Source organism: Cherax quadricarinatus, chromosome 26 (genome assembly GCF_038502225.1).
Source record: "Cherax quadricarinatus isolate ZL_2023a chromosome 26, ASM3850222v1, whole genome shotgun sequence".
NCBI lineage: Eukaryota > Metazoa > Arthropoda > Malacostraca > Decapoda > Parastacidae > Cherax > Cherax quadricarinatus.
Window position 1 is genome coordinate 30,248,078 of NC_091317.1, and position 24,505 is coordinate 30,272,582.

The 24,505-nt window shown below is 38.7% G+C and overlaps 1 protein-coding gene across 1 annotated transcript in view; it reads left to right on the forward strand.

Moving 5' to 3' along the window:
* Window positions 1-24,505, forward strand: part of LOC128691736 (cytosol aminopeptidase) — a gene marked incomplete in the record, with an annotated part of 165,965 nt that overhangs the window by 79,179 nt on the left and 62,281 nt on the right. Inside the window, 1 exon segment of the mRNA XM_070088888.1 lies at window positions 7,002-7,193. Within this exon segment, the coding sequence (XP_069944989.1) occupies window positions 7,002-7,193 (192 nt within the window).

Sequence of the window (24,505 nt, forward strand, 5' to 3'; positions counted from 1 at the left end):
ATAGGGCAAGGAGGAATAACATCTTATAGGAGTGAGGAAGAAGCTGTTGTGAGTGTGGGGAAGTGCGTGGGGCAGTGGGTAGAATGAAAGGGGGTAAAACATCTGGGATTGGTGGGATAAAGATAGAAATGTTAAAAGCATATGGGGATATAGTTTTGGAGTGGTTGGTTTTTATTTAATAAATGTATGGAAGAGGGTAAGGTACCTAGGGATTGGCAGAGAGCATGCATAGTTCCTTTGTATAAAGGTAAAGGGGACTTAAGAGAGTGTAAAAATTATAGGGGAATAAATCTGTTGATTATGCCTGGTAAAGTGTGTGGTAGAGTTATTATTGAAAGAATTAACCCTTTCATTGTCGGGACCCCTGATTCTTAACTCTCACTCTGTCAAAAAATATTTGAAAAAAAAAAAAAAAAAATTTATTACCAAAATCTTAAGAATATTTTTGTGGGTTTTTAACCCCTTGACTGTCGCAACCCCAAATCATGTGGTGTCTCCTGGTGTCAAAATCCCCCCCCCCCAAAAAAAAAAAAAAAAAAATTATTTTCTTACGAAATGATAGAGAATCTTTTCCTGATTGTAATGACACCAAAAGAACAAAATTTGATGGAAAACTGACGGAATTACATTCTTGTGAAGTTAGCAACCTCGGCGATATTTACGAATCGGCAATTTCACCCACTTCCAGCTCTATTTTTGGCTAATTCCCTTGTTCCAATCGACCAAACTCGTAGCTATTTCTTTAGAACTCCTTTTTTTTTATCGATTGAGTACAAGAAACTGCCCATTTACCAATTTCAACTACCCAATAACATGGTCAGAAATTTGCAATTTGGCCAATTTCATGAAAATTATAAAATATGACAATTTCAAAACAGGGTCCAGAATGAACAATGCAGACATTCCTGGTTCTAAAATAACATTTTCTTTGTTAATCAGTCACATCTCCAGGCCTCTCTAATATTATTCTTGCTTTCTATTTTGAATTTTTATTCAAACAAAAAATAGAAGATTTACTGTTATGCAGACTACTGCAATATTGTAATAATTGTATAAATAATGTCAACCCATTCATGACTGCATATTAGAATGGCTAGTTGGACATTTATTGGACAATGACATCATTTGTTTACTTTTGAACATCAGCAAAAATCAAACATTTCCCCTACTTTGAGCTCCATTTCTAGGTTTTTTTGATAGTAAAATCAATCAAAATCACCTCTATTTCTATAATATGTTTTCCATTCTATCAAATGAGACCAAGAAAACGAGAATACAACCATAAATACTATATGAAAATAGACCTTAAAGTCAGCATTTTAATTAAAAAAAAAAAGGTTGCAAGTTTTTTTTTTCTCATTATGCACTACGTGTTGCAGGATTTTTTTATATGGTGCACACTGACCACACAGACCCATTCTCTCACATGTGGGCCTACCAGCTCTCTCCTACTTGATTTGAAGCCGCTAGAATTTATGAGTATATATACATCAAATATGGTGGCTCGTAAGCCATATATATAATGCTGAAACACTTAAAGGGTTAAAAAAAATTGCAATCAGAACTTACTGAGATATAGAGGCATGAAGCTGACAGAAAGTGAACCGCTTCTAGCAACATCAGTGACTATCACTCACTCGATATTATTTTTACTTTTATTGCATATTATCTTTTGTTCTTTAATATTTTAAATTTTCAAGTAACTTTTGTGGCCTGTGAGACCAATATAATGTGTAATGTATATATATCCACTTGTATACAACACAATAATTGCACAAGTATTATCATTACAATGTTTACAAACCCTGTTTACACAAACAACAATGAAAAAAGTTGTTAATATACACATATATAGTCACTGGACACGTTCCTAGAACTGCTACAGCTAGTGGAAGGTTGTTGTGTGTGTTTGACCTTTGTTGTGGGTGCTGAGAGAGGCATGGCTGGTGTCACAATGACGCATTACAAAATCACCACCACTCATTACCCACACCGTCTTCCGCAACAAGCATGCTATGTTTCCCACCACCCACATGGAAATAAGTCACTTTGTCTGACTTTTTTGGGTTATCCCAGGTTGATGGTCGTCTGGGTCATCCTTCCCTCCTTCCTTCCTCTCATCTCTTCCTTCCTTCCTTTATCTCATCTCTTCCTTCTTTCCTTCCTTCCTTCCTTCCTTCCTTCCTTCCTTTCTTTCTTTCTTTCTTTCTTTCTTTCTTTCTTTCTTTCTTTCTTTCTTTCTTTCTTTCTTTCTTTCTTTCTTTCTTTCTTTCTTTTTTTCTTTCTTTCTTTCTTTCAGCATCAACAACACGGCCACTTGATACTGGAGTTCCGCAGGGAAGTGTCCTTGGTCCCCTGCTCTTCCTCATATACATCAATGATCTTCCAAACGTATCCCAACACCTGAAACCCATTCTCTTTGCTGACGACACGACTTACGTCATCTCTCACCCTAATCTTGCCACCCTCAACACCATTGTTAACGAGGAGCTGATCAAAATATCGACTTGGATGACAGCCAATAAACTTACGCTTAACACTGACAAAACCTACTATATTATGTTTGGTAGCAGAGCAGGAGATGCACAAATTAACATTAAGATCGACAACACTCTAATTACCAGACATAATGAGGGCAAATTCTTAGGCCTATACCTTGACAACAACCTGAATTTCAGCACCCATATCCAACACATAACCAAAAAAGTATCCAAAACAGTTGGGATCCTCTCCAAGATACGATACTACGTGCCTCAAAATGCCCTTCTCACACTATACCACTCACTTATTTATCCATACCTCACCTATGCTATTTGTGCTTGGGGATCAACTGCAGCAATACACCTAAAGCCAATAATAACCCAACAAAAAGCTGCAGTAAGAATAATCACTAAATCCCATCCCTGGCAACACCCCCCCCCACTCTTCATAAATCTAAACTTACTCCCTGTTCAGTACATCCACACTTACTACTGTGCAATCTACATCTACAGGACCTTAAACTCCAATATCAACCTTGACCTAAAACGCTTTCTTGATAGTTGTGACAGAACCCACAGGCATAACACCAGACACAAACATCTCTACGACATTCCCCATGTCCAACTAAACCTTTACAAAAATTAAATGTATGTCAAAGGCCCTAAAATCTGGAACACCCTACCTGAGAACTCTAGAACTGCAGACACATTCATCACCTTCAAAACTACCATTAGAAAACATCTTATCTCCCTGATAAACCCCATCAACTAACTACACGAATACCACCTGGTGGTTCACACTTACACTCACTCACCCATTTGACCATAAACAGAAATATTAATCTCAATCTTAAAATAATGAATCCTATGATACTCCAATACTGAAACTATGTACTGTGCCAAAACAAAAGCATTCACATTGCTAAACTCACAAACTAGTATTTAGTCACTTAGCCATAATACCAACTTACCTCATAATTTGTAATATTTTAAAATAAAGAATTAAACTAAGTCTGCCCGAAATGCCTAGCCATGCTAGGCGTTCTAGTGGTACACTCTGTAATCATTATTGAACTACATGTAAGCCACACAACAACCAAATTCTGTAAATTCAACGTTGTAATCTTCATAGAGAATAAACTTTGAATTTGAATTTCTTTCTTTCTTTCTTCCCTCCTTCTGGTTTCCTGGGCTTTCACCTTCACTGACACTTCTTCTGTGTTAGAACTATCACTTGGGAAAAGATGAGTCCTAATTCGCCAGAGAGTGAGGTATTTTTTACCGTGAGGCATGGGAAACAAGGCATTCCCACAATGCATCACTGGCTCCACAATTTTTTTTATACTATGCACACTGACCACACAGACCCATTCTCTCAAATGCAGGCCTATCAGCTTTCTCCCGCTAGATTTAAAGCTGCTAGAATTTTTTGCATAGTATTACGCGACTAATGCTGACTCTCAGGCCGTAATATTACAGGACCAACAATGAAAGGGTTAAGAGTAAGACTGAGAGCAAGATATCAGATGAACAAGGAGGCTTTAGGAAGGGTAGGAGGTGTGTAGACCAAGTGTTTGCAGTTAAACATATAGATGAACAGTATTTAGATAAGGGTAAAGAGGTTTTTGTGGCGTTTATGGATTTGGAAAAGCCGTATGATAGGGTGGATAAGGGGGTAATGTGGCAGATGTTGCAAATGTATGTAATAGGAGGTAGGTTATTGAAAGCAAGTGAAGAGTCTTTACGAGGATAGTGAGGCTCAGGTTAGAGTATGTAGGCGAGGGGAGATAATTTCTCAGCAGAGGTAGGCCTTAGACAGGGATGTGTGATGTCACTATGGTTGTTCAATATATTTATAGATGGAGTTTTAAGAGAAGTGAATGCTCAGGTGTTGGCAAGAGGTGTGGGGTTAAAAGATAAAGAATCTAACACAAAGTAGTTGTCACAGTTGCTCTTTGCTGATGACACTGTGCTTTTGGGAGATTTTGAAGAGAAGTTGCAGAGGTTTATTGATGAGTTTGGTAGGGTATATAAAAGAAGGAAATTAAAAGTGAATATAGGAAAGAGTAACGTGACAAGGATAACAAAAGAATTAGGTAACGGAAGATTGGATATCAGATTGGAGGGAGAGACTATGGAGGTGAATGTAGTCAGATATTTGGGAGTGGACGTATCAGTAGATGGGTCTATGAAAGATGAAGTAAATCATAGAACTGCCGAAGGGAAAAAGTTGAATGGTGCACTGAGGAGTCTGTGGAGACAAAGAACTTGATCCATGAAAGCAAAGAGGGGAATGTATGAGAGTATAGTTATACCAATGCTCTTGTATGGGTGTGAGGCATGGGTGGTGAATGTTGCAACAAGGAGAAGGCTGGAGGCAGTGGATGTGTCATGACTGAGGACAATGTGTGGTGTGAATATAATGCAGAGAATCCGTAGTTTGGAGTTTAGGAGGAAGTGTGGGATTACCAAAACTATTATCCAAAGGGCTGAGGAGGGGTTATTTAGCTGGTTTGGACATGTAGAGAGGATGGAACAAAATAGAAAGACTTCAAGAGTGTATAAATCTGTAGTGGAGGGAAGGCAGGGTACGGGTTGGCCTAGGAAAGGTTGGAGGGATGGAGTAAAGGAGGTTTTGTGTGCGGGGCCTTGGACTTCCAGCATGCGTGCGTGAGCATATTAGATAGGAGCAAATGGAGAGAAATGGTTTTTAGGACTTGATGTGCTGTTGGAGTGTATTGGAAATACAGTTCCAGCACTCTGAAGGAGAGGTGTTAATGTTGCAGTTTTATAACTGTAGTGTAAGCATGCCTCTGGCATGACAGCGATGGAGCAAATGATGATGGAAGTTTTTCTTTTTCAAGACACCCTGCCTTGGTGGGAAACAGCCGATGTGTTAATAAGAAAAAAATTACAATAATGCAGTAGTCTGCATAACAGTAAATCTTCTATTTAATGTGTGATTAAAATTTCAAAATGGAAAGCAAGCATATTATAAGAGGGGCCTGGAGATGTGAGTAATGAACAGAGAAAATGTTATTTTAGTACCAGGAATGTCAGCATTCTTTATTCTGGACCCTATTTTGAAATTGGCATGTCTTGAAATTTGTGCGACATAGGCCAGATTACCAATTTCTGACCACTATATTGGGTAGTTGAAATAGGTAAATGGGCAGTTACTAGTATTCAGTTGACAGAATAGATGGAATACTAGTGAAATAGCTGTGAGTTTGGTAGACTGGAGCAATTTAATGGGCCAGAAACTGGGTGTAAAGTTGGTGAAATCGTAGATGCGTAACTATTGCCATTGGGTTAAGTGCATTCTAACCTAACCGCTTTGTAATCTGGCAAAATCACTAATCCATCACCCTACAGGTCCCGATAATGCTGGATTATTGATGGTCATCCTGTGCTCGTATTTTTTTTTCAGTGTTAGCCATTTTCTGGCTCATAATGTTAAAACTTGAAAGTAAAAGGGTGCTGGCTGCAAGGATCAAGGCTGGAAAGGTAGCAAGAGGAGGCAATCCTCCCCACATCAATGGCATGATGCAGAGGGGAAACACTGATGATTTATTTGCAATCGTGTTATTACAGTTTTGTGAGTTATAAACTTAAGTCCCTAGCTGACAAAGCACATAGTATCCATGACGTTAGCCATCTGATCTGTGAACAAAAAGACAGGTACATATCCAGAGTGCAATGGTGCCTCAGTAGAGAACATAGGGTCACTGGGTGAAGTTCCCTTTCAATAAAACCTTAAAGATGGCAGGTCAGTTTATCTGTCCACCTCCCAGTATATCAAAATGTCTAATAAAAGCGTTGTCTTGATGGCAGCCACAACCATTGCTTTATGTACACTTTTTTTTTAACTAACCAGTAGTCTCCCACCAAGGCAAGATGACCCAAAAATGAAGAAACAAAAGTTTTTCTTCTTTTTGCATTTAGTAATTTATACAGGAGATGGGGTTAATAGTGACTAAAATGCTAGGAGTAAGGGGTTATTAACCCCTTCTCCTGTATAAATTACTAAATGTAAAATAAAAAGAAAAACTTTTGTTTCTTCATTTTTGGGTCACCCTGCCTTGGTGGGAGACCACTGGTTTGTTAAAAAACAAAAAGTGTACATAAGGCAACCATTGTGGTTGTGCATGGCTTATGGAGGAAGGATCCTTTCTCCACTTCCCCATGGATCAAAGCACCTCAATGTAGTGCTATTTTTATGTAAATGTGTTGGAGAAAGTACATCTGATATTGAATTGTGCATGGAAAGGCCTTCAGGGTATGCCCTGTAAAAATTTGCATTTTTAATTTTATGTACAAAAAAATTGTAGTAGTATATAGAGGAGCTTGAGATCTTGCTGAATATAACAATTTACATTTTTTTAAAGGAAAGTAGTAAATTCAAAATATTTTTGTGTCAAACTCAATTACTGTGCAATGTTTGTGTTGCTTTTAATGTAATGGGAATTGAAGGCAGATGGTGTCTTATACAATATATCTTAGAATTGATTACATTTGCAGGTTTTATCCCACTGTGTGAGAATATGCCAGGGAGCAGAGCTACAAAACCTGGCGATGTTGTGGTAGCATCTAATGGAAAGTCTATCCAAGTTGACAACACAGATGCAGAGGGAAGATTAATACTGGCTGATGCTCTTCATTATGCCTCACAGCACAAACCCAGGGCAATTGTCAACATGGCTACTCTTACAGGTAACCCTTACAGACATGATTAAGATGAAAGATTAAGATTTTATTTCTTTGCAATGTGTATTCACAATTTTGATTTGTTAATCCTTTCAGGGTTCAGAGGCCAAATTTCAAAGTGTGCACGAGGGTCCAAGAATTTTCAAAAAATAATTTTGTTATTTTTTCTTATGAAATGGTAGAGAATCTTTTTCTGAAGGTAATAAAACAGAAAGTACGAAATTTGATGGAAAATTGACAAAATTATGCTCTTGCGAATTTTAATGTGTCGGCGATATTTACGCATCGGCGATTTTGCCGACTTTGACTCCCATTATAGGGCAATTACAGTATTCCAGTCAACCAAATTCTTAGCTATTTTACTAGTATTACTTCTATTCTATCGATTGAGCACAAGAAATTGCCAAGTCAACTATTTCAACAGCAAAATAAAGTGACCGGAAATTGGTAATTTGGCCAATTTAATGCAAAGTTCAAAATATTCCAATTTCAAAATAGGGTTCAAAATAAACAATACAGGCATTCCGGGCACTAAACTAACATTTCCTCTGCTCATTAGTTACATTTTCAGACTTTACAAATGAATTCCATTTTGATTTTTTATTCACATAATGAATTTTTTATTCAAACCAAAAAATAGAAGATTTACTGTTATGCAATACTGTAATAATTGTATAAATAATATCACCACATTTGTGAATGTATATTAGACCCACCAGCTGTCATGTATTAGACTTGTGAGGTCATTTGTTTACTCTTGAACATTGGCAAAAATTGAACATTTCTGCTACTTTGAGCTCAGTTTCAAGCTATTTTCAGTACTAAAACCAATCAAAATCATCTCCATTTCCATATTATATCTTCCATTCTATCAAATGAGACCAAGAAATTGCAAATGCAACTATAAAAAACATATGAAAAACACTGCAAAATCGCTGTTTTAATCGAAAATTACGGTCTCAGTTTTTCTTCTCTCATTATGCACTGTGTGCTGCAGGATTTGTTTTATGTGGTGCACACATACCACATAGATATATTCTCTCATATCTAGGCCCAAATTTACTACTCACAGCTTATCAAAGTGAGCTGAGCTCATGGCGTAGATCTACGGTTTGGACCCTGAATGTAAAGCCGTAGATCTATGGCACGGACCCTGAAAGGGTTAAGCACAAAGAAAGCCACTATCATGATAAAATGTCTTAAGCATTTAACTATTCTGAAGGGTTCCTTAACCTTTTCAGGGTCGAGAGGCCCTCTCCTAAACTTGTTTTCAGGGTCGAAAATTTTTTTGAAAAAAAAAAAAAAATCTCATGAAATGATAGTGAATCTCTTCCCGATCATAATGAAATTTGATGGAAAACTTACGGAATTATGCTCTCGCGAAGTTAGCGGTCTTGACGATGTTGATGCATCGGCGATTTCGCCCACTTTGAGCCCTTTTTTGGCTAATTTCAATGTACTAGTCGACAAAAATCATATCTATTTCATTAGAACTACATTTTGTCTATCGAATAAGTACAAGAAACCACCCATTTCCTGATTTCAAGTATCCAATAAATTGGTCAGAAATTGGCAACTTTGCCAATTTCACACAAATTTCAGAAGATGCCAATTTCCAAATAGGGTCCAGAATAAGCAAGACAGACATTCCTGGCAAAATAACATTTTCTCTGTTCATTAGTCACATCCCCAGGCCTCTCTTATATCTCTTTTGCTTTCCACTTTGAATTTTTATTCTCACAAAAAATAGAAGATTTACTGTTATGCAGACTACTGCATTAGTGTAGAAATGGTATAAATAATATCAGTGCAGTTGTGAAAGAATATTAGACTCACTAGTTTACGTGTATTGGATGCTTGGCATGATTTGTTTACTTTGAACTTTGGTAAAAATCGAACATTTCTGCTACTTTGAGCTCAATTTCAAGATAATTTTCATTATGAAACCAGTCAAAATCATCTGAATTTCTGTAATATGTCTTCCATTCTATAAAATGAGACCAGGAAAACTAGAATACAACCATAAATACCATACAAAAATACACTGCAAATTCGCTGTTTTAAACCATAAACACGGTTGGAGTTTTTTTTTCTCATTATGCACTGTGTGCTGCAGGATTTTTTTATACTGTGCACACTGACCATATAAACCCATACTTTCATATGTAGACCTACCAGGTTTCTCTCACTAGATTTGATGGCGCTAGAACTCAGGCGTTCTAGTACGTCAGTAACCCTGGTGCATAAGCCGTACTAGTACGTCGGAAGCCCTGAAAGGGTTAATGTTTAATAGGTTTGTCTTGCATAAATTTGCTATTGTGCAGTGTACCATTTATAATAATAATAATAATAATAATAATAATAATAATAATAATAATAATAATAATAATGTAATAATAGTAATGCCACCATGGTTGTTTAACATATTTATAGATTTTTTTTTTTTTTTATCACACTGGCCGATTCCCACCAAGGCAGGGTGGCCCGTAAAAGAAAAACTTTCACCATCATTCACTCCATCACCGTCTTGCCAGAAGGGTGCTTTACACTTCAGTTTTTAAACTGCAACATTAACACCCCTCCTTCAGAGTGCAGGCACTGTACTTCCCATCTCCAGGACTCAAGTCCGGCCTGCCGGTTTCCCTGAACCTCTTCATAAATGTTACTTTGCTCACACTCCAACAGCACGTCAAGTATTAAAAACCATTTGTCTCCATTCACTCCTATCAAACACGCTCACGCATGCCTGCTGGAAGTCCAAGCCCCTCGCACACAAAACCTCTTTTACCCCCTCCCTCCAACCTTTCCTAGGCCGACCCCTACCCCGCCTTCCTTCCACTACAGACTGATACACTCTTGAAGTTATTCTGTTTCGCTCCATTCTCTCCACATGTCCGAACCACCTCAACAACCCTTCCTCAGCCCTCTGGACAACAGTTTTGGTAATCCCGCACCTCCTCCTAACTTCCAAACTACGAATTCTCTGCATTATATTCACACCACACATTGCTCTCAGACATGACATCTCCACTGCCTCCAGCCTTCTCCTCGCTGCAACATTCATCACCCATGCTTCACACCCATATAAGAGCATTGGTAAAACTATACTCTCATGCATTCCTCTCTTTGCCTCCAAGGACAAAGTTTTTTGTCTCCACAGACTCCTAAGTGCACCACTCACTCTTTTCCCCTCATCAATTCTATGATTCACCTCATCTTTCATAGACCCATCCGCTGACACGTCCACTCCCAAATATCTGAATACATTCACCTCCTCCATACTCTCTCCCTCCAATCTGATATTCAATCTTTCATCACCTAATCTTTTTGTTATCCTCATAACCTTACTCTTTCCTGTATTCACCTTTAATTTTCTTCTTTTGCACACCCTACCAAATTCATCCACCAATCTCTGCAACTTCTCTTCAGAATCTCCAAAGAGCACAGTGTCATCAGCAAAGAGCAGCTGTGACAACTCCCACTTTATGTGTGATTCTTTATCTTTTAACTCCACGCCTCTTGCCAAGACCCTCGCATTTACTTCTCTTACAACCCCATCTATAAATATATTAAGCAACCACGGTGACATCACACATCCTTGTCTAAGGCCTACTTTTACTGGGAAATAATTTCCCTCTTTCCTACATACTCTAACTTGAGCCTCACTATCCTCCTAAAAAGTCTTCACTGCTTTCAGTAACCTACCTCCTACACCATACACTTGCAACATATGCCACATTGCCCCCCTATCCACCCTGTCATACGCCTTTTCCAAATCCATATATGCCACAAAGACCTCTTTAGCCTTATCTAAATACTGTTCACTTATATGTTTCACTGTAAACACCTGGTCCACACACCCCCTACCTTTCCTAAAGCCTCCTTGTTCATCTGCTATCCTATTCTCCGTCTTACTCTTAATTCTTTCAATAATAACTCTACCCTACACTTTACCAGGTATACTCAGCAGACTTATCCCCCTATATTTTTTGCACTCTCTTTTATCCCCTTTGCCTTTATACAAAGGAACTATGCATGCTCTCTGCCAATCCCTAGGTACCTTACCCTCTTCCATACATTTATTAAATAATTGCACCAACCACTCCAAAACTATATCCCCACCTGCTTTTAACATTTCTATCTTTATCCCATCAATCCCGGCTGCCTTACCCCCTTTCATTTTACCTACTGCCTCACGAACTTCCCCCACACTCACAACTGGCTCTTCCTCACTCCTACAAGATGTTATTCCTCCTTGTCCTATACACGAAATCACAGCTTCCCTATCTTCATCAACATTTAACAATTCCTCAAAATATTCCCTCCATCTTCCCAATACCTCTAACTCTCCATTTAATAACTCTCCTCTCCTATTTTTAACTGACAAATCCATTTGTTCTCTAGGCTTTCTTAACTTGTTAATCTCACTCCAAAACTTTTTCTTATTTTCAACAAAATTTGTTGATAACATCTCACCCACTCTCTCATTTGCTATTTTTTTACATTGCTTCACCACTCTTTTAACATCTCTCTTTTTCTCCATATACTCTTCCCTCCTTGCATCACTTCTACTTTGTAAAAACTTCTCATATGCTAACTTTTTCTCCCTTACTACTCTCTTTACATCATCATTCCACCAGTCGCTCCTCTTCCCTCCCGCACCCACTTTCCTGTAACCACGAACCTCTGCTGAACACTCTAACACTACATTTTTAAACCTACCCCATACCTCTTCGACCCCATTGCCTATGCTCTCATTAGCCCATCTATCTTCCAATAGCTGTTTATATCTTACCCTAACTGCCTCCTCTTTTAGTTTATAAACCTTCACCTCTCTCTTCCCTGATGCTTCTATTCTCCTTGTATCCCATCTACCTTTTACTCTCAGTGTAGCTACAACTAGAAAGTGATGTGATATATCTGTGGCCCCTCTATAAACATGTACATCCTGAAGTCTACTCAACAGTCTTTTATCTACCAATACATAATCCAACAAACTACTGTCATTTCGCCCTGCATCATATCTTGTATACTTATTTATCCTCTTTTTCTTAAAATATGTATTACCTATAAGTAAACCCCTTTCTATACAAAGTTCAATCAAAGGGCTCCCATTATCATTTACACCTGGCACCCCAAACTTACCTACCACACCCTCTCTAAAAGTTTCTCCTACTTTAGCATTCAGGTCCCCTACCACAATTACTCTCTCACTTGGTTCAAAGGCTCCTATACATTCACTTAACATCTCCCAAAATCTCTCTCTCTCCTCTGCATTCCTCTCTTCTCCAGGTGCATACACGCTTATTATGACCCACTTCTCGCATCCAACCTTTACTTTAATCCACATAATTCTTGAATTTACACATTCATATTCTCTTTTCTCCTATCATAACTGATCATTTAACATTACTGCTACCCCTTCCTTTGCTCTAACTCTTTCAGATACTCCAGATTTAATCCCATTTATTTCCCCCCACTGAAACTCCCCTACCCCCTTCAGCTTCGTTTCGCTTAGGGCCAGGACATCCAACTTCTTTTCATTCATAACATCAGCAATCATCTGTTTCTTGTCATCCGCACTACATCCACGCACATTTAAGCATCCCAGTTTTATAAAGTTTTTCTTCTTCTCTTTTTTAGTAAATGTCTACAGGAGAAGGGGTTACTAGCCCATTGCTCCTGGCATTTTAGTCGCCTCATACGACACGCATGGCTTACGGAGGAAAGATTCTTTTCCACTTCCCCATGGACTATAGAAGAAATAAAGAAGAACAAGAGCTATTTAGAAAAAGGAGAAAAACCTAGATGTATGTATATATATATGCATGTGCGTGTCTGTGAAGTGTGACCAAAGTGTAAGTAGGAGTAGCAAGATATCCCTGTTATCTAGCGTGTTTATGAGACAGAAAAAGAAACCAGCAATCCTACCATCATGCAAAACAGTTACAGGTTTCTGTTTCACAGTCATCTGGCAGGACGGTAGTACTTCCCTGGGTGGTTGCTGTCTACCAACCTACTACCATATGTGTACCTGTACCTAAATATACTTACACACTTTGCTGGTGTGCAGGTGCACATTAAAATCGCTAAGTCTCTCTCTACTCATGACGCCAATACTACTTAATAATAATCACTCTTGGGCACACTAAATCTCTTACTTTACATCAATATAGGCATTTTCACTAATCCATCTCTGATATTTTCCTCAAAATTATATATGAAACCCATTACATAGCATATAAACATGATACATACAATCACAGAATAAAAATTGATGTAAATATGAAATTTGTTTACAAAGCAGCTGTGTAGGTAGTGTCGGAAGAATTACGTTTTCTCTTGTCAAACTGGGGGATAACTGTAGAAAAATATTCTTTTCGTATGCCTTTACTCTATATATAGCAATTCACGACCCTTGTGGGTTTAGTACTTTTACAATAATAATAATAATAATAATAATAATAATATTATTATTATTATTATTATTATTATTATTATTATTATTATTATTATTATTATTATTATTGTTATTAATATTATTGTCTTCATTCACTCTAAAAATGGTGTGTTGCTGTTTGTTTATTCTGAACAAACTTGTACAACTTGTACACAATGTAAGAGTATTTGTGTTGGGAGGTAATTATTATTATAATAAAAAGATATTGAGGTAAATGTTTTACAAACTCTTACAAATGGACGTGAATGAACTAAAAGTAGACACATATTAATACGCATTTATTTCGCCTGACCAAGTGATCGCCCACTACCTGTTCAGTTTGTGTTCTTACATTGTCTCGACTCTGTATCTCGTTCTCTCTCTCGTTTATTCTTTCGTTAACTAGTTGGCTCTCATTGACGATGGCGTCTAAGGTTAGCTGTGATAAAAAGAGAAGTCGTAAGCCTCTTGCTTTAAGTGCCAAGTTAGAGGATGATGGTGTGCCATTCTGATTTTATTCAATAAACACCCTGCCACTCACCTCTCACACATTAATATTTTAAGGTAAGTAATAAGTGTACTCTGTGTGTATCTTACCTTTCATTGTGTTTTTAATGCCTATTTCTATTGCTAATATAAGTTAGTGTAAACTTGTTGTCTGGCATTTATTGCATATTTTATGTGTGCTCTGATAATAATACTTGTGGACCTGTGTGGTAGCTGGGTGGAGGGACAATATTACGTTTTCTTTGCTCAGCCATCAGAGAAAACGTGTATGAATCTGCGTTTGGCCCAGCCACTCCCTCACTCTGCTTTTGTTTACAATTTTCGGCATGAATTATTCATTACTTCTACCTTCGTTTATGATGGCATCTAAAGGTAGTTGTTAGAAATGATTAAATTCAGTGAACAAGGCATGTCGATGTTAATAATATGGCTCTGGCCCACAGTGTAGGTAGCCTGTAGGTGTAGCCCAGGCTACACCTACTGGCTACCTACACTGACTTTATACAAATAAATACTGCTCACCTCTCTTCCTATATTAAGACTACACATATTTTAGGGTAAATAATGAGTGTACTGTATATGTATTTTACTTCTCTGGGATGTTTTAAATATTGTATATTAAGTATGAGATGGGGAGCCAGGGCTACCTACACCTGAGCTACCTGCACCTGACTTCCTACAAATAAGTACTACTCACCTCTCTCCCTACATTAAGATTACAAATACTTTAAGATAAGTAATGAATTTACTGTGAATGTATTTTACTTTGTGTGTTTTTAATGCCTAGTTGTATTACTAACTTAATATACTTTAGTGTAAACTTGTTGTCTGGCATTTATATGCATTTATAAATGGAAAAAAATGGCGTTCTGCCTTCCGGCAATGTCTGCTTTCTGGCGACAGCCTGGAACCTAGCCCGCCATATAAGTGGGGCCCTACTGTATTTGGGAGTTGACTTGTCAGGAGATGGGCTTATGAAGGATGAGGTTAACCATAGAATTGATGAAGGAAAAAAAGTGAGTGGTGCTTTAAGGTACAGTGGACCCCCGCATAATGTTGGCATCGCATAGTGTTAAATCCGCATAGCGATACATTTTATCGCTAAAATTTTGCCTCGCATAGTGCTAAAAAATTCGCTCAACGCGATTCGTCCGAGACACGTCCATGTGACCTGAGCTAGCCTCACTTGTTCTGCCAGTGGCATTGTTTACAAGCCAGCCTCCACGGTAACATTCGAGCATACAATCGGAACATTTCGTATTATTACAGCCTTTTTATAGTTTACCTGGAGTTTACCTGGAGAGAGTTCCGGGGGTCAACGCCCCCGCGGCCCGGTCTGTGACCAGGCTATGACCAATGATTTCACCTGAAAAATAAGTGACCATGGGCCCCAAGAAAGCTTCTAGTGCCAACCCTACAGGAATAAGGGTGAGAATTACTATGGAGATGAAGAAAGAGATCATTGCTAAGTATGAAAGTGGAGTGCGTGTCTCCGAGCTGGCCAGGTTGTATAGTAAACCCCAATCAACCATCGCTTCTATTGTGTCCAAGAGAACGGCAATCAAGGAAGCTGTTCTTGCCAAAGGTTTAACTGTGCTTTCGAAACAGAGATCTCAAGTGATAGAAGATGTTGAGAGACTGTTATTGGTGTGGATAAACGAAAAACAGATAGCAGGCGATAGCATCTCTCAAGCGATCATATGTGAAAAGGCTAGGAAGTTGCATGAGGATTTAATTAGAAAAATGCCTGCAACTAGTGGTGATGTGAGTGAATTTTAGGCCAGCAAAGGTTGGTTTGAGAGATTTAAGAATCGTAGTGGCATACATAGTGTGATAAGGCATGGTGAGGCTTCCAGTTTGGACCAAAAAGCAGCTGAAAAATATGTGCAGGAATTCAGGAGTACATAGACAGTGAAGAATTGAAACCTGAACAAGTGTTTAATTGTGACACTGACAATGTTGTGAAACACTTTAGGAAAGTCATAAAGGAACGAGAGGTACAGGCCACTATGGACAGATATGTTGTGCGACAGAAGTCCAATGACTCTGAAGCTGGTCCTAGTGGCATTAAAAGAAGAAGGGAAGCAACCCCAGAAAAGGACTTGACACCTCAAGTCCTAATGGAAGGGGATTCCCCTTCTAAACACTAAAACCATCCAGTCTCCCCTCCTCCCATCCCATCAATCATCACCACATCTTCAATAAAGGTAAGTGTCATGTAACTGTGCATGTTTTCTTAAGTTTGTGTGTATTAAAATTAATATTTCATGTGGTAAATTTTTTTTTTTTTCATACTTTTGGGTGTCTTGCACGGATTAATTTGATTTCCATTATTTCTTATGGGGAAAATTAATTCGCATAACGATAATTTCGCATAACATTGAGCTCTCAGGAACGGATTAATAGCATTATGCTGGGGTCCACTGTATCATCTTCTTCTTTCAACACATCGGCCGTATCCCACCGAGATGGGGTGGCCCAAAAGGAAAAACGAAAGTTTCTCCTTTTACATTTAGTAATATATACAGGAGAAGGGGTCACTAGCCCCTTGCTCCCGGCATTTTAGTTGCCTCTTACAACACGCATGGCTTACGGAGGAAGAATTCTGTTCCACTTCCCCATGGAGATTAGAGGAAATAAACAAGAACAAGAACTAGAAAGAAAATAGAAGATAACCCAGAGGGGTGTGTATATATATGCTTGTACATGTATGTACAGTGTGACCTAAGTGTAAGTAGAAGTAGCAAGACATACCTGAAATCTTGCATGTTTATGAGACAGACAAAAGACACCAGCAATCTTACCATCATGTAAAACAATTACAGGCTTTCGTTTTACACTCACTTGGCAGGACGGTAGTACCTCCCTGGGCAGTTGCTGTCTACCAACCTACTACCTAGGCTTTAAGGTATCTTCTTCTTTCAACATACCAGCCTTATCCCACCGAGGTGGGGTGGCCCAAAAGAAAAAACTATAGTTTCTCCTTTTAAATTTAGTAATATATACAGGAGAAGGGGTTACTAGCCCCTTGCTCCTGGCATTCTAGTCGCCTCTTATGACACGCATGGCGTACAGAGGAAGAATTCTGTTCCACTTCCCCATGGAGATAAGAGGAAATAAACAAGAACAAGAATTAGAAAGAAAATAGAAGAAAATGCTGAGGGGTGTGTATATATGTGCTTGTACATGTATGTGTAGTGTGACCTAAGTGTAAGTAGAAGTAGCAAGACATACCTGAAATCTTGCATGTTTATGAAACAGACAAAAGACACCAGCAATCTTACCATCATGTAAGACAATTACAGGCTTTCGTTTTACACTTGCTTGGCAGGACGGTAGTACCTCCCTGGCCGGTTGCTGTCTACCAACCTACTACCTAGGCTTTAAGGTATCTATGGAGACAAAAAATGTTATCCATGGAGGCAAAGAAGGAATGTAAGAGAGTAGTGGTACTAGTACTCTTACATGGGTGTGAAGCATGGTTGTAAATACTGCATAAAGGAGGAGGCAGTGGACAATAATGTGGTGTAAATGTTATGCAGAGAATTTGTAATGTGGAAATTAGGGGAGGTGTGGAGTTACTAAAATTATTAGTCAGAGGGGTGAAGAGGGGCTGTTGAGGTGGTTTGGTAATTTGCAGAGGATGGAACGAAGTAGAGTGACTTGGAGAGTGTATAAATCTGTAGGAAGAAGGAAGGGGTCATCTTAGGAAAGGTTGGAGGGAGTGTGTTAAGGAGGTTTTGTGGGCGAGGGTTTGGACTTCGAGAAAGCGTGCATGAGCATGCTAGATAGGAGTGAACAGAGATGAATGGTTTTTGGGACCTGACAAGGTGTTGGAGTGTGAGCAGGGTAATATTTTGTGAAGGAATTCAAGGAAATGGGTTAGCCGGACTTGAATCCTGGCATTGGGAAGTACAGCGCCTGCATTTTAAAAGAGGGATTTTGGGATATTGGCTGTTTGGAGATCATCTAAACTGTCATATCTGAGTGCCTCTGCAAAGACAGTGATTAATTTTGAATGATGGTGAAAGTGTTGAATGATGTTGAAAGTTTTTTTCTTTCTTTTTGGGTCGCCCTGCCTTGGTGGGAAACAGCCGATGTGTTAAAAAAAATAATAAATTTTTTCACACCAGCCATCTCCCACCAAGGCAGGTGACCCAAAAAAGAAGAAACACTTTTATAAAGTTTTTATTCTTTTCACATGTAGTAATTTAACAGAAGGGGTTACTAGCCCCTTCCAGTATTTTGGTCACCACCCATGACATGCATGGCTTATTGAGGAAGGATTCTTCTTCACTTCCCCATGGGGTATAAATAATAATACAGTAGGACCTCCATGTCTGTGGGGGATACGTTTTAAGACCTTCCATGTATACCCAAAATTGTGGATAGTAGTGAACGCTACATCTAAGTAATTTTTCATTTACATACATACCTATAATAAAGGGTAATTGATAATTGTGAGTATGTAATTGATAAATTACTAACAATAAGTCGAGAATTAGCACTTTTTCTCTGATGGGAAGCACTTCATGACTTATCTTAGGCTTTTTAGAACAGTCATCATGACTACTTTTGCATTATGGTGGCAAAAATGGGTTATTTTCAGGCCTGGGTAAACAGGGGATAACTGAAACTGTGGAAACTGGATCAGTGGATACAGCGGTCTTACTGTATAATAATTTATCCTTACTCTAAGCCAAGCAAGTTGTAAGATCCTCAAAGGAGGTGATCCAACTGAATAGAACAACTTTAGGCTTATATCAAACTTCCCCCTACTATCTAAAATCTTCGAAAAATTAATTCACAAACAAGCCTACTCCTACTTAGCATCCTACAACATAACCCCTGTCATTTTGGATTTAGACCAAAAAGTACTAACAATGCAATTATACACGTGCTTGAACTAATATATTCGGCACTTGAAAAACATGAAATTCCCCTGGAACTTTTGATAGACCTACGAAAAGCTTTTGATACAGTTGACCATGACCAATTGCACCTAAAATTCGAACATTACTGGGTCAAAGGACACTCTCTCGATTACTTAAAATATCATTTTAGTAGTTGAAACCAGTATGCATACACAAATAGAATTAACTCCACTACACAACCTGTTCTTGTTGGAGTCCTACAGGAGTAGTGTCCTTGGCCCACTTCTCCTTCTCATTTACATCAGTGACCTCCTAAATGCATCTAAACTTCCTAAACCCATTTTATTTGCTGATGACACTACTTATGCCTTCTCTCAGGCAAACCCAACTATATTAACGGACACTGTAAGTGACGAACTACTAAAAATATCTACGTGGATGACTACCAACAAACTTAATCTCAATATAGACAAAACCTACTTCATGCTATTTGGAAAAAGAACTTCACATGTACAGTTAAACATATTGATATATAGTTCACCCATTTCAAGACACACTGATAGCAAATTTCTAGGTCTTTCTTTGTACTTAGCAAATCAAAATTGTAATTACGCATTGTAAATTATGCAAAGAAATAAAATCCTTAATCCTTGACTGCAGTCTCAAATTCCAGATGCACATACAGCAAATTTCAAAGAAAGTCTCCAAAACAGTAGGTATCCATTCAAAGATATGGTACTATGTACCCCAAATGGCTCTTCTTGCTCTTTACCACTCTCTCATTTACCCTTACCTCACCTATGGTATTTGTGCATGGGGCTCAACCACAGTAAATCACCTTAAACCTTTAATGACCCAACGAAAAGCTGGGTTAGAACCCGCGATCAGTGGCTAATGCGATGGTCTGGAGTTTTGAGACTCTCTGATCACGGGTTCTAACCCTGCCCGTGGTATGGTTTGTTTGCAATCGTGTCATTACGATTTCATGAGTCATGTTGATGGCTTTAAGGGGACTTGAGCTAGAGTTTGTTATGGCCACGCTAGCTGGAGATTCGTCTGTAAAAACTTACATTTGTGGTCACAGTGGTGCCTATGCTAACCTTCCTGTGGTGTATAAATATACCTAGTTGGATGAATCTTATTGTGGCTATCTGGCCCAGTGGCTAATGCGATGGTCTGGAGTTTTGAGACTCTCTTATCAAGGGTTCTAACCCCGCCCGTGGTATGGTTTGTTTGTTTTTTGGGTCACACTGCCTTAGTAAGAGATGGCTGATATGTTAAATAGAAATATTAATTTATTGTCCATTTATTGTCCAAGAAGTTATATTTATTCAACAAAGATTATTTTAGAGCATTTCTTACATGTGAAAACTCATAGATATGCAAAGCTTTTCTTTCAGACTTAAACTAGAAGTAACACTAATAGAACATACATATGGTATTAAAGATTCTTATTGTGAATGAGCTTGTATATCTGCCTTGAGTGAGTAACACTTATGCTATATGAAGCAGGGAACACCTGGTCAGTACATTGACCCTTGGTCAGTCGTCAGTGGTCAGTCGTCACGTGAGGTCACAGACCTTGAGCTGCTTTGGGGATTAGCGTGGACGGTTACAAAGCATGGCTTTCTTCTGCAGTGTTTTAAAAATTGAGGTTGGAGAGTTGAAGGAGGAGGTCTTGCTTCTCCAGGAGGAGATTAGGAGGCTGAAGGTCCACCTCAATGGGTCTGGGAGAGAGTGTGAGGTGGCTGGAGTTGTGGGGAATGAGGCTTCTAGCAGTGAAGTGCAGTCTGTCTCTCGCTGTGAGGAGGCTGTAGTTGGGGAGGTAGCAACGGCTACCAGCAGTGAGGTGCAGCCCAGCACCTGCTACAAGTGGCGAGTGGTTCACAGTAATGGGAGGCGCATCAGAGTAAGGAAAGTTAAGAGTGAAGATCTGAAGGTAGGAAATCGCTTCTCTGTTCTTGAGGATGAATGTACTTCAGTGGCCAGTGAAGGTAAGGGTACTACTGCCCCTGCTAATGGAGGTAAGCGCATTCTTGTGGTTGGTGACTCTCAGGTAAGATATATTGACCATGCTTTTTGTAATAGGAATAAGAAGATGAGAGATAGAGTGTGCTTCCCTGGAGCTGGTGTTGGGGACATTGTCAACAGGCTGGATAATATCATGTCAGGTAATGGGAACAAGCCCATTATCTGTCTCAGTGCTGGTGGAAATGATATTGGGAAGGGTAGGAGAGAAGAGCTGCTAGATAAATACAGGTCAGCTATAGATTTCATTAAGTCTAAGGGAGGGATCCCAATCATATGTAGTATCTTGCCTAGAAGGGGAGTAGGAAATGAATGGTTGTCTAGGGCAATTGGTGTAAATTGCTGGCTAGACAGATACTGCAAGGAACTTGCAATCCCATTCATTGACAACTGGAACAGCTTTTATGGCAAACATGATATGTATGCAAGGGATGGGGTACATCTCTCTGGGGCTGGGGTGGTAGCACTTGCAGACTCGATTGAGAAGGCCATTGGTGAAATGCCTATGATTTTAAACTGATGGAAGATAGAGGTATGGGTGTGTGTGGGAAACAAGCAGGTTGCAACACTAGGGTTGGAAACAGTAAATGTATAAAAGGCATTCAGCATGAAGTTATAAATAAAAACAATAGATCAGGTCAGCAAACAAAGGGGGACAGCAGAGGGCAGCAAGGGACTAGCTCCCTTAAGGTTTACTATACTAATAGCAGGAGTGTAAGAAATAAGATAGATGAGCTAAGATTAATTGCAAGTGCAGGAAACATAGATATTATTGCTATAACAGAGACCTGGCTCAATCTGAAAGATAGAGAGATGCCCTCTGAATGTCACATACAAGGCTATAAATTATTCCACATTGACAGGGTCAACAGAAAAGGTGGTGGAGTAGCAATGTATGTCAGAGACAATTTAAATTGTTGTGTTAGATAAGATATTAAATTAGAAGCGTCAGCCACTGAATCTGTTTGGTTACAGCTTCTCGAGGGCCGAGAAAAACTAATTTTGGGTGTGATTTACAGGGCCCCAAATCTTGATAGGGAGTGCAGTAAACTTCTATGGGACGAAATTCGTAAGGCATCTACATACGAAAATGTTGTGCTAATGGGAGATTTCAACTATAGACAGATTGACTGGAGCAATTTGACAGGAAATTTAGAGTCAGGTGACTTTCTTGATATGATCCAGGATTGTTTTTTAAAACAGTTTGTGACAGAGCCAACTAGGGGAAATAACCTCCTTGACTTGGTTCTTGCCAGTAGGGAAACACTAATTAATAATCTTGAGGTTAATGATGAGCTTAGGGAAAGTGATCACAAATCACTCAGTTTTAATATATCATGGAATTCCCCTAATAATGGCAATCAAGTTTCTGTCCCTGATTTCCGCTTGGCTGATTTCATAGGACTGAAAAATTACTTAGGTGGGCTGAACTGGAATGACCTGACTAAGGGTCAGGTAGGTGGTGATGGTTGCCGATATGACGCTTTCCAGGGCATAGTTCTAGCTGCTCAGTCAAATTATGTTCCAAATAGGGAAATCAGATCAAACAAAAATGATCCTAAATGGATGAACAATAGATTAAAATATATAATTGGTCAAAAGAGAGGCATATATAGGCAAATCAAAAGAGGGGAGGGGCAATTAAGAAATCGATATATTCAGTTAAAGAGAGAAATGAAAAAAAGGAATTAGAAAAGCAAAAAGAGATTATGAGGTTAAAGTTGCAAGAGATTCGAAGACTAACCCAAAAGGATTCTTTCAGGTATACAGAAGTAAGATCAGGGACAAGATAGGCCCACTCAAAAGTTCCTCGGGTCAGCTCACTGACAGTGATAAGGAAATGTGTAGAAGTTTTAACACATACTTCCTCTCAGTTTTTACACAGGAGGATACCAGCGATATTCCAGAAATGATAAATTATGTGGAACAGGACGATAATAAACTGTGCACGATTAGGGTCACAAGTGACATGGTCCTTAGGCAAATAGATAAATTAAAACCTAACAAATCCCCAGGCCCTGATGAACTGTATGCAAGGGTTCTAAAGGAATGTAAAGAGGAGCTTAGCAAACCTTTGGCTAATCTTTTCAACATATCACTACAAACTGGCATGGTGCCAGATAAGTGGAAAATGGCAAATGTGATACCTATTTTCAAAGCAGGTGACAGGTCCTTAGCTTCGAACTATAGACCAATAAGCCTAACCTCCATAGTGGGAAAATTTATGGAATCAGTAATTGCCGAGGCAGTTCATAGCCACCTTGAAAAGCATAAATTAATCAACGAATCTCAGCATGGTTTTACAAAGGGGCGTTCCTGCCTTACGAATTTATTAACTTTTTTCACTAAGGTATTTGAGGAGGTAGATCATGGTAATGAATATGATATGGTGTATATGGACTTCAGTAAGGCTTTTGACAGGGTTCCACATCAGAGACTATTGAGGAAAATTAAGGCACATGGAATAGGAGGAGAAATTTTTTCCTGGATAGAGGCATGGTTGACAAATAGGCAGCAGAGAGTTGGCATAAATGGGGAGAAATCAGAGTGGGGAAGCGTCACGAGCGGTGTTACACAGGGGTCAGTGTTGGGCCCCCCTGCTGTTCACAATATACATAAACGACATAGATGAGGGCATAAAGAGCGACATCAGCAAGTTTGCCGATGACACCAAAATAGGCCGTCGAATTCATTCTGACAAGGACATTAGAGCACTCCAGGAAGTTTTGAATGGACTGATGCAGTGGTTGGAGAGGTGGCAGATGCAGTTTAATATAGACAAATGCAAAGTTCTAAATGTTGGACAGGACAATAACCATGCCACATAAACTAAATAATGTAGATCTTAACCCCTTCAGGGTCCAAGGCCAAAATCTGAAGTGGTGCTCCAGTGTCCAAGAAATTTTGAAAAAAAAAAAATTATTTTTTCTTACAGAATTAAAGAGTATATTTTTGTGAAGGTAATAAGACAAAATTTTTTTTTTTCTGATCAGTACTTACCGAGATACAGCGGTGGGAAGTTAACCCAAAATGACTGGGTGGCGGCAACATCAGTGACTTCCGCAAAATCCCATTTTTTTATTTTATGTTTTTTTATACTTTTATCTTTTCTTTTCTAATTTTTTTCTTTTTCTAATAACATTTATGGCCTGTGAGACCAATATAATGTATATTGTATAAGTGTACACTCATTGTATTCAACACAATAACTGCACTAATTTGTTTATCATTATATTGCTTACAAAACTTGTTTACAAGTTTATTGTAAACAAAATGATGAAAATATTAGTGCGGTTATTGTGTTGAATACAACAGTACCATATCATACAATGGTGCCATATGGTACAATATAGTACAATGGCACATGATACAATGGTACCATATGATACAATGGTACCACATGGTAGAATGGCACCATTTGGTACAATGGTACCATATAGTACCATATGGTACAATGGTGCAATAGGGTG